General features: G+C 41.4%; 1 protein-coding gene across 1 annotated transcript in view; it reads right to left on the minus strand.

Annotated features, from left to right (window-relative positions):
• The window catches only part of LOC141614504 (uncharacterized), a 44,123-nt gene extending 39,544 nt beyond the window's left edge, over positions 1-4,579 (minus strand). Inside the window, exon 1 of the mRNA XM_074433250.1 lies at positions 4,427-4,579. Coding sequence (XP_074289351.1) covers positions 4,427-4,579 — 153 coding nt within the window. The remainder of the gene's footprint in view (positions 1-4,426) is intronic.
• Positions 4,580-12,338: the final 7,759 nt, after the last annotated feature.

The raw sequence follows: 12,338 nt of genomic DNA on the forward strand, positions 1-12,338 counted from the left end.
AATAAAAATGGAAATCTCGCATAAAAAAGAACAAACATCGGCTGCAAACATTTTTTTTTTCAATCGGCATTAACAAAAAAAAAAAAACAGCCGTGCCCTAATTTTTTCGGAAACCCTAAAAGTTTACATACAATTTTTTATGAAAATCATCAAAATTAAAATTCGTGGCCTTCGCTCTGATACCACTTGTAGGAAATCATCTGTATACTTCCCTTATTATGCAAGGATTATAACGATTTTAAAGACGACGATCACTAGTCATAAAATTAAATACATAAACAAAAGTAAAGGATTCAGAAATAACCTTCGGTACTAGCAAAAACGGCCTAAGAACAATATCAAAATAGATATTCGCCTATTGGTTGCACCCAAGACGATATGAGATATGCCCTTTGATTATGCTAGAATCGATCCAAAATTTTCTGTAAAAATTTAGGTTTTTGTGTTTTTTACTGATGAGAAGAGGCAAGAGAATGAGTAGAAAAATTAGGTCAAAAAATAATCTCCCTCTAACCTACTTAAACCGTGAATTAGGTTAGTAATAGGGTAGATATTTTCTTCCTTATTTTCGGCCCATATAACCGAAATAAGGAGTATTATTTCCTTATTTTGGTTATTCCAAAAATGTATAAAATGTGTTAAATTGTCATCTAGTGAGGATCGAACCCATGACATCTTGGTTTGTGTACCCTCACTATTACCACTATGACACATTCATCTTGTTGATATTAAATATAACCGATTACATTTAATTACGAATTAACAGATTAATTCGTCCAAGCTAACATTACATACATTTAATTAAATATAACTTATTATATTCAATTTACGAATTGATTAATTAAATCTCAACTAATATTATTTAATCTTCATTAAATAATTGTCTCATCAACACATTGACTAACTGTTTAGTCATATTAGGCATCAATGTGATCATATTTCTATAACCACATCTCTCAAACACATCCTATAGGTGTGACCTGTAGGGACCAGTTGATTACCGCCATATGTATGATAATATAGTCAAACTTTCTAGCAAGCCAACCGTTATTAGGTAAACGTTAATCAACTGATTAAATATACGAAGTATACCCTTGTGAACCTGTAAGAGATTTACAAATGTTATCACACTAATTTGTGGAGGACACAAGCTCCAACAATCAGGGCACATGAAGATAGGCGCCAGGCCATGGAGAGGACAACGGTCAAAATACCAGAACGATATTAGACCATATACGCGTGTTATAAGGGGATTATATACGCTGCATTAAGTGTGAAGATTATGCAGTAAATGCCGTAATTAAGGGAGAAATAATTGGCAATTATGGAGAATAATCAGCATTTAGTACCGCATCAAGCGGCCGTTCAACCAAGAAGCCTATATAAGGAATACTTTGAAGATACTAGGGGGCATCTCATTCATACACAAGAAGAAGCATACATAATACATAGAGAAATATAAGCATTGTTATTATCATACAATTATTCTCCCAAATTACATAGTGAAATCCTCTCCTGGCTTGGTGCCCGTGGTTTTTTCCCATTCAAGGGTTTTCCACGTACAAAATTACTTGTCTTGTTGTTATTATTGTTATTTCGTTTACAACTTATTATTGTACCCTGACGACCTGATCTACAGACTATCTAGAGCTAGTTAACCCTACACAGTTTCACCCTGACCTGATTTCGCCTTGCGCAAAATCCATACAAAACAACAATACTGTCAGTGCCTAGTTAGAGTACAGGAAGGTCAACAACATCATGTCTACAATGTAAGTAAAAGTCTACAAGATGCTGAAATGAGGTATGATTTACTTGAAAAATATGTTTTAGCTTTAATTATATCGTAAACCAAGTTGCGCCCTTATTTTGAGTCTCGCCGTATATTAGTTAAGACTAACCTACCCATAAAAGTTGTCCTGCGAAAGCCTGAACTGTCAGGCAGGGTGGCCAAATGGTCAATCCAGCTTAGCACCTATGATATCACATTTGAACCCAGGACAACAATCAAACCTTAGCAGACTTTGTGGCTGATTTCAGCCCTAACCTAAAATTAGATCTGGCCAAAGAAGTTAACCAATTAAAAGATAAGACCTCAGACCAAGAATGGACCTTGTTCATAGATGGGGCATCCAATGCCAGGGGGATATGGTTATGATTAGTGCTTAAATCGCCACAAGGAGACACGATAATTCAGGCTGTAAGCTGTGAATTCAAAGCTACCAATGATGAGGCTGAGTATGAAGCCCTCATAGCAGGACTCAAGGTATGTCTAGACCTCGGCGTTCAAAACCTAAAGGTAAAAACTGATTGACTTTTAATTACAAATCAAATAAAAGGAATTTATACAGCAAAGAATGAAAAAATGATTTTATATTTGGAATATGCTAAAATACTTCGCGATAAATTCATTTCATTCGATATTGAGAAAATATCAAGAGACCTGAATACCCAGGCTAATGCTTTGGCCAGCCTTGGTTCAAATTTCACCCACACCATGATAAAGTACTTATTGTACATTTACTTGAACCTGCCATCAGCTAGCCTGAACTGGTGAACCCTGTCAATATTGACAATGATTCATAGATTAAGCCTTATTATGATTGGTTCCGGCAAGGTATACTACCTCAGGGCAGGCGCAAGGCTAGAGCATTAGAGCTTCTACCTATTTTATTATCAACGACACTTTCTTTAAAAGATTTCAGGCTAAATCATACGTGAAATGTCTCGTACCACATGAAGTAAAGCAAAGTTTTCAAGACTTGTTATTATTGGCTAACCATGAGGGCTGACTGCCTGGCTACAACATGAAATGAGAAGCCTGTCATAAGAATGCTCCGTTTATTTATCAACCGTCTAAGTTATTGCATCCAATCTTTACACCCTAGCCATTTGTGGACCGGGCATGGCTACCCTAAAGCAAATGGTCAAGCTGAAATTAAATGAAAAGGTGGTCGTCAAAAAGAAAACAAAAAAAATTGTCAGCCTGGCCAAACTCCTTATTCATTGGTTTTGTATTGTGAAGAAGTCATCCCTTCTAAAATCCATGTAGATATGTTTTGAATATCTTTGAAGCAAAGATCAGCCTGACCCCAACAGATTGAAGAATCGTACATGCTCCAAAAATTAGCAGGAAAAATGATCCCAAGATCTTGGAATGTAACACATTTGAAATTATTTCATGTATAAGAATCTATATCAGCCCTGAATCAGGTAAAAACTGTATCTTTGCTATCAGTGTTTCAACCTGACGTGCTATCTGAAAAATTATGTGCTTCACATGCCCTATGTGCAATCCATGTCTATATATTTAACTAACCCAATTTCTCTTATTTTTGAATCCTGAATGATTATACACGATAAATGTTTATATGTATAGATATTCAGGATTGAGGGCTACTCTACTATATATCAATTTCTGAAACAAAAACTTTGCACTTAATTGTGCCTAACGAGTTGGTAACCATCACCGGATACAGTAAATGTCAGGACCAATCAGGCATGAAATAATTGCCTGACCTGACTAGGTTTACAGCACATATTTACAACCGGCTGGACGCAGCAAGACGGTGCAAGGGTGTTCTCTTTCGACCATCAGTCTAAAAAGCCCTCCTGTCAGGCCGAGTACCAAGCCCTCCTGTCAGGCAGGGGACATAAGCCCTCCTGTCAGGCCGGTTTTCCCACCCCTTCAACCACTATGGCAAAGACCATACATGGTTGAATTACTTACGATGGCTTCAACCGCAAGACAGATTCAGAAACTTAACAGGTTAACAGGTTTGAAGAAAACAGGTTAACAGGTTTGTTAAAAATGTCAGGATTGAACAAAACAAGCCTAAAAGACGAACTTTATATCATTAATAAAACCCTTACCCTCTGGGGCAAAGGTAGCAAAATGTATATCCATCCTATCAGGGATAACCTCCCTGACTAGGACTAACGAAATATGAAATTGTCTTTACAAGGACATTCCCCCTGGGCAAACGTACAAAATAATTAATGATTCTACCAAGGACATTTTCCTTGGTTGGACAAAATACAATTGCTTGACGTTTCTGCGAAGGACATCCCTCTTGTCAGGGCTATATACTAATGCCGATCAGGAATTATTCCTCGCCTAACCGAGTGCCATAATTCCTCTTTCTCACGAAACATATTAGCCTCCATCTGCTCAGGATACTTACCACCAACGCATGCAACATAATTGAGATACGTCAGGTCAGGCCAAACCAAGTTGGTCCTGATACATATAGCCAGTCCACCCAGATGGGAGAATTTTCAGGAATCCATATGTCAGGATCAGCAGTAATGATCCCGTTATCCTTTAAAATTTTCTCAAACTCAGGTTTGAGACGATTGGGGAAAGAGTGTTGTTCGTCGAGAGCCTTTATCGGCTTAAACTCAAATTTTTGTAGAAGATGGTGACCTTATCAACAACTAGAGCATGGGATGCATCTCCAAGAGTGATGGGTTGATTTCCAGAAGATTCAGGCTTATTTTCAGAAATATTTTCAGGGATTAGGACGAAAGGTGTGCCAGGAGCAACAACAACCCTGGTTGATTTTCTTTTTACAGCCATAGTTAGATTTTCTAGTAATTTATGGGAAAATAGACGAAGGTTGAAGATAAAGATCGAATAAAGGTTGGGAGAATTTTAGAGGAATTGATCAAGTTTTGGTGGATAATAAAGCATGAAGTGAAGAAATTATCTATAGACGAGAAAGATTGGGAATTACTGCAACTAGCCGTTTTCTTAATGATAAAGCACGCTGAATCATCCTGGAGAAGTTGTCCAAAGATGAAAAGAGAAGGTTATCTCCTCATTACTGGCATGACCCAGCGATAATAAGGAGATAAGGGGCAATTGTTGGGCCGGGAATTTCGCACTACTGACAGGATAGAATTCTACCCTGGCCTGATGATCAGGGCAGGTCCGTCAGGGTAGTCCAAGTTTGGCACCAGTTAATGAGCCTGGACTCCCGCATCATCTTCAGGATCAAGTTCAACCCTGGCCTGACAACCAGGGTGTCAGGACGTCAGGCCATCAGGGTACAAGAAGACAGGCACCAGGCCGGAGAGGACAACGGTCAAGTGTAAGGTCAACATTTGACCAAGTCATGGATAATTATATATAATATTTCTACAACATAAATATGGTCATTAAAGAGGAAGATTTGGTCATAAATAGGGAGCATTAATAGGCATTAATGCGTAATAAAGACAACAAACAAGACACCAATTAAGAAGGAATATTCAGCATTAAGTACAACGATTTGGCAGCCATTCAGCTTGGCTATATAAGGAGCATTTGAAGATCATTTTGCAAGACAGGGCGTACTTGAACATACACAACACAACTTATCACATTGCAAGCAAGACTATTATACTTAGAGAAAATATTATACTTTGTGCTCGTGATATTATTATCCTCTAAAATCATAGTGAAATCCTCTCCTGGCTTGGTGCCCGTGGTTTTTTCCCATTAAAGGGTTTTCCACCTACAAATTCTTTTGTCATATTATTTACTTTATTTGCACTACTTTTATTATCATCAACCTTGCCTAGGTGCGATCACGATAACATTAAAATAGGATAATACTAGTTACCCCATACTATTCTACCCTAGTCATATTTCCAGCCTTGCGCAAAATATGTACAAAATAGGTAGTTATATGAAAGATGGTGGTGTCGTGATATTGTCACTAGTGGTTAAGGATAATGTTAAAAAGGGAAGTTAGCCGTTCTAAAGAGGTTGATTTTGTGGAGGCCTGATTGGTATATATAGTTGTGAGGGAGTATGATATGTGGATATAAGATGTGTTTGCTAGTAGTTGGGTACTTATGATATGGTTGCGTTTTTTGGGTGATGATAATTATGCTGATGGGAGAATAGATTATGAACGACATCTGAGTTAAGCTCGGGTGAAAAATATCCATTATCAAATGATAACTTACGTTACCCGGATTGGCTAGTTAGATTCGATTATGGATCTATGATGTGTGTAAGTGTTTGTGTTAGGTTCTAACCTCACAAGTAGTAGTATGGTATGATAGTCATAATGTTGTTATCTATGTGTTCCGTGTCATATGTTGTGTAGGGTAACCTAATAGGACGGTTTTCATACAGGGTAATGGTGGTTGGATGAGTCATGATATGATTGTTGTGTCGGGACCTTTGTTTTGGTAATGTGGTTGTTGTGTTCCGGGTTATGATTCGGGCACGGTACTCCGTGTTGCGATGCGGGTACTTTCGCGCTACGGTGCGGCTGTTGGTGGCGGTGATACGATGACATCATCGGTTGTGGTGGAGTAGGCGGGATACTTATGAGACGAACTTTCAAAAGTTTATATCAGTTATATAGATTGTTGCTTTGTTTTACTGTTGTTGCCTATAAGTTTCAGTTTGGACATATAGGTCGTTGTTTTGTTTATTGATATTTCTAACCAGTTTTGGCTTGGGAGTGAGGGTAGAATATGATATGGAAGAGAATTGCGTATGTGTTCGTTGTTGTCACGATATAGTGATATTCTATTGATGGGGAACAGTTGTGAGAGGTTGTTGGAGTACTTTTGATCTTGTTGTAGAGGAGACATTGGTTGACATAGTTGTAGCAAGTTATTTATGGAACATGTGTTGTACTGAACTGGAGACTGTAGGTGGTTCATAATCTTTCATCGGGACAGTAGATATGGAGTGCTGGGAATTAGTATAATGTTAAGTTATGAATCTAGTGTGAGTGTGTGTAACAATGGTCGATCGTGAGTTATGATTTTGGAGATAGGTGCATGTATAGAGAAGTATGTCGTTTTGCGGTAATGTTGAAGAGTTAGAGTAGCGGTTATACTGAGGATTTTATGGTATACGTTTAATACTACGATTTTCTATGTCTATGGGTACTCTATCGAGTGGGGCTTACTCTGTCGAGTAAGTATGTTTTTATACGAAACAGTAGTCTGCGTGATGGGTACTCGATCGAGTACGTATGACACTCGATCGAGTAAGGGGCACTCGATCGAGCAAGTCACTTACTCGATCGAGTAAGTTGGTCTTACGGGTTGTTTTAGTCGGGTTTGGTTAATAACGTGTGATTGGTATTTAAGGGTTCCGTCATCTTTCTTAATCACTTTTTAGTTTTCTAAAACCTTTCAAAGAGAGAAGAGAGTTACGTTGCATTGTTCTTCGCGTTATTAGTAAATCCCAAGGGCTAGGATCGTCGGATTGTCGTGTTCTTTACACCGTTGAGTTCGTCGCGTCAAGGGTAAGATTCTTGTATAATTTTTATAATGTTTCGTTAAGGTTGTTTAAAACCTTAATTGGGTAGAATGGGGGGTTTTGGGTGTATTATGTTTATTAGGTGGTAATAGTATGTATATGTGTTATAGGAGGAGGTTTCGTAGAGGAGCATTACTGATTAGCTGCTGTGACGGTCTTGTGGTTGCTTATTCCAGGTAGGGTTTCCCTACTCGGTTATTGTTTACATAGTATTGTTGATGATTGATCATTGTTGTTGATTTATATCATATTGGAATCGGTAGTTGGTAATTGTTGTTGTATAATGTGGTTGGTTATGATTGCTTGTTTGTGGTTTGCGAGGTGCGTCCTCGGCTGAGTGGATTCACTTGCAGAAGTGGCTTCACGCCCTTGATTCGCCCTCTATGAAACCCGCCACAGAGGGGATGTGCACATTAAGGAACATGGGTTATCTCTCGGATGAGATGAGCGGGTCTAAGGTGAGAACGGCTGTGGTCCCCCACTGGCGGTGTGGAATACTTGTTGCGATGAGTATTCTGGCAGGACTACACACTTTAGTGTGTGGAGTTATGATGGAGATTGGATGATTGTTGTATTATTTCTATTGTATTGTTTTATGTAAACGGTAACTGACCCCGTTTAAATGTTTTGAAAACTGTGGTGATCCATTCGGGGATGGTGACTGGTAAGCAGTTATTGAGCAGGTATGAGATGATGCGTGTTTGGGCTAAATTTTGTATAATAGATGAAGCCCACTTAATAAGTTTTTAGGGAAATGGGTCGTGAAAGGAAGCATGGTGGAAGGAGAGTCCACGGATGGAAGAAGGTCAAATGGGCTAGGATGCGTGAAAGGAGTTGCGAAGCCCACTAGGAGAGGCGTCCGTGTTTAGGAAAAGACTCAGGGAGAAGTCAGGGAGATCAGGGAGAATGGAGGGAGACAACGTGTTATGGAAAGAGTTATTATGGAAGTTATATTCCTTTCCATAATCATGGTAGGATATATCTAGGGCTCTTACCCTATAAATAGCGAAGGAAGCAATCGAAGAAGGACATTCAGCATCTCACACACAGAACACATCGTGCTAGCAAGATTTACATTACGTATCAATTGTATTCATCCTTTCATTCGAAGCTAGTGCAATATTTGGCAGGGTACCGTCCCTCCCGCGGTTGTTCCCACATTGGGTTTTCCGCGTCACCAAATCTTACGTGTCAACTTATATTCCGTACTTATTTCCTTATTTAAAATATCAAATACCAAACGATCAACCAAGTAACCAACGAGTAAGACCGCATTGACCTAAAACAACTAACTTGGTAAAAATCACCTAAACAGTTTGGCGCCTACCGTGGGGCATTGTGGTTGTCAATCGTTGATAATCTAAATACGTAATGGATAGGCAAGTGTCAGAAGCCGTGTCAGGGAGTAGTCAACCGTCGTTGCCACCAAACTCTACTCAAAACCCGGCATCAACGGTGTCAACTCAGGCTCCTGGGCATACCTCAAGAATCATACCCACGGCAAAAACTTCTTTGCCTCCCAAAACCCCTGCTGCCGCAACTCAGGCCAGATCAGATAAAGGAACCACAAGCTCAGGCCTCACCCGACCACCCAGTCCAACGCAAATCTTGCTTGCCGGCGTAGAGAACCTTCTGAAGTCCATGCAAAACATGAGAGAAGACCAGAGGAAAGTTGAAGCTGAAACAAGGAAAAGAGACAGAGCGCTCTGGGCACAGATAGACATTCTGAAGCAGCAATCTGCCACGTCAGCAAGCAAGGTAGGTGAAGGAAGAGCTCCAGTAGTGGATCTAACACAGGGGGCATCAAGCAGTAGGAATCCGCTTCGACAGATACGAGCTGAACTAGTAACGAGGCTGGATCTAGCTACAGTATCATCGGATGAAAGGATAACCCCGCAAGGGTTGGGATACCTCACACCAGATAGCTGGCAGCCAGCCATCCATGTGGAAGCACGGTCAGGTGGCCTTCTTATGGGTAATCATATAGCAACCAATCAGACACCTGGCATAGGGTCCACGGGCGGCCCACAGGAGAATTGGCAGCAAGGAACACTCATGACTACAACCCCACTAGCTGCCACGGCACATCAAAGCCCTCAAGAGTTCGGACCAGAAAGTAGAACGCTGAATCAGCAGGTAGCTGATAGGCGAGCTCCAGACTCAGGACGCATAACTAACCAACAATACTTGGAGTTGAGGGAGATGCTAAGCAGGGTCCCAGGATTGCCACCTCCACTTGAGAAGGCGGCACCTGACAGTTATGCCGACTCACCGTTTGTGGATACCATATCCGTTACAGCCATGCCAAAGGGATTCACGAATCCAAACATGCCTCTCTTTGATGGCACGACAGATCTCTTTGACCATATGTGTAATACTCCGTATTTTATATCGTTAATTGAGTCGAGTTTATTGTTTGGTCGTATTGATATCGTAAGATTGAGTTATCGTAAACTTGTTAAGACGGGTTTAACTGAACGAATCACGTCAACTAAGCTCTTTTCTACACTTACCCATTTACCCGTTGACCTCCCGTTGACCCTAGCCCATTTACCCATAACCCAATTAAACATTTAACCTAATTCTACCCTAACCCTACAAAACCCCATTCCCCTCACACGCCTACCATTTCAGCGGCACATTTCCCCAACAAACACACAGATCGAGAGAGGGTGAGTGAGTGTGGGTATTTTCGGAGCAGCAAGGAGGGCCCTAGGGTGGTTGTCGACGTCCATAGCTAACCGTGGTGGTTGTTGAGGTGGCAGGAAAAAGGTATGAGTACAACTTCCTCTTTTGTTTGCGTTTTCTGACGGGTTTTGTGTGTGGTGTCGTGACTCAGGGAGGGGGTGTTGATGACTGGTGTCGGGGTTATGGTATTGGGTGGTTTGAGTCGTCTCTTTTGGTGGTGGTTAGGGAGGGTCTTGGCGGCAGAATTGGCGGCGAGGGTTGTTATTGATAGGGTAGATTACACTGGTATGGCAGGGGGTTTTCAGGCGGGTTTTAGATGCTTAGGTTGGGGTGGCACCACCATGGACTCGGGGGAGGTCGAAATGGCGGTGTCACGGTGTCTGGGTGGGTGGTCAGACGGCGAGTAGGGTGGTGGTGTTTTGGCAGAGGTTAGGGGATGGCTGCGGTGGTGGTATGACGAGGACAGGGGGGGTGTTGGTGAGGCTCGGTGGTGAACCAGGCCAAATGACGGCTCTGGTTCGACTCGCCGACGGCAGTCGACCAGCCTGGGGTCGGTTGTTGGTGGTGGGGTCGAAGAGGGGAGCAAATCTGGTGGTGTTCGCGGTGGTTTAGGGTGGCGCGTGAGGGTTGAGAGAGAGTGTAAAGGCGCAGGTTGTGGAGACGGGTTGATGGTGTTAGTGAGTGTTATTTTTAATTCCTTTAAACGTAAAACTTGTTTTATTAATTTCCATGGCGTACTCTTATTTAGTTAATTAATTCCCGAGTCATTTAAATGTTTTAGAGACGGGTTGAGTCGGGTTGGTTAAATGGGGACTTCCATTATAAGAAGTTCTATTTTTAGTAACTTTCTATTTTGGGAACGGGAATGGTTTAAGTAATTGTTTATTATTTATTTATCTTTCAGAGGGCGAATTTGTTGTGGAATATTACTGAGCACCCGACTTTTGACTGCAGTACTGAGGTAGGGGAATACACTGATTGAATTATTATGATTATAAAGAGTTGACATGTTTGGTGATTGTATGACATACCTGATTATCTTCTTTACCCTGTTGAGCATTTTGTTTCATATATTTCATACATTGCATTTGCATTGGAGTTGGAGTTGGAGGAGGTGAGATTATTATGATTAAGGCCCATGCGGGTTCTGCAGGACTTGCCCTGGTGTCCTCAGTTGCGAGCTGGCAGATCGACTACGGTCGATATATATAGTCTACCGGGGATCGGTATGGCTGGGCGTGCCGGGGATGTGTGTGATGGAGTTGATTGGAGGAGCATAGCATTGCATTCTTTATTATATCGTATTACCTACTCAACCTCGCGGTTGACCCTGTGTATTCGTGTATGCCTGTGATGATCCTTTTAATGGGGAGCAGATTGACAGGTTGTTGAGACATTGGGAGCTGGCAGGGAGAGAGCATGGATCACCTGACTTAGAGCTAGCTCACCTTTATTTTGTTTAGTTGTCAAACTTTATTTTCAATTTAAGACATGTGTTATTTCCGTTGTAAACATTATAAACTTTTAATTTAAAGTACTGTTATCTTTCTCTTTGTTATCTACTGCCTCGGATTTCCGAGATGGTAACGCCCTTCTTTATCTGAGGAGTCCTAGTTCAGGTCCTTACATAAATGGGGGTGTTACAATATGAGCCAGTACAAGCAGAAGATGATGACGGTGACAGTTGTAGGGCAAGCCAAGGAGGCTTGCATGTGCAAGGGTTTTGGATCCACATTGACGGGGCCAGCACTCCGATGGTTTGTAAGCCTGCCCAATAGGTCGATCTCCACATTTGATGAATTGGTAAACGCATTTACCCAACAATTTGCAAGCAACCGGAAGCCACAAAGCATGCAGGAGACCTATACAGAATCGTCCAGGGAGCAGGAGAAACCATTGGAGAATACAACACCAGATTCAACAATGAAAAAGTGGCAGTTCGGGAGTGTGATGTTTGAACAGCAGTAGAAGCTTTCAGGAGAGGCCTCCACCATTACTCCGACCTGTACAAGCAGCTAACTATGCACCGTTGTCATAGCTTTGAAGTGGTACAAGAAAAGGCAGCTGCCGCAATCAGATTGGAGGAAGACATTCTAGCCAGAGCCAGCCTGCCTAATAAACCAAGCGTGTCCAGCACCTCAGTTGTTGAGAAGTCGGCCAGAAAGCAGTCTACTAGTAAAAGGGATGAAAGGTACAGGCTATATGGAAGGGGAGTTAACAGGATCGAAGAAAATCAGCAACTGCCTACTCTGGCAGAGTACGGATTCACCACGGGCATCGGAGGAATCCTGAAAGCACTCAGGGAGATGGGAGATAGGGTAAGGTGGCCCAAGCCACCAGTAGAAGGACAGACATGGCGAAAAGATAACAAGAAGAA

The sequence above is a fragment of the Silene latifolia genome, chromosome 11 (assembly GCF_048544455.1).
Source record: "Silene latifolia isolate original U9 population chromosome 11, ASM4854445v1, whole genome shotgun sequence".
Classification (NCBI taxonomy): Eukaryota; Viridiplantae; Streptophyta; class Magnoliopsida; order Caryophyllales; family Caryophyllaceae; genus Silene; species Silene latifolia.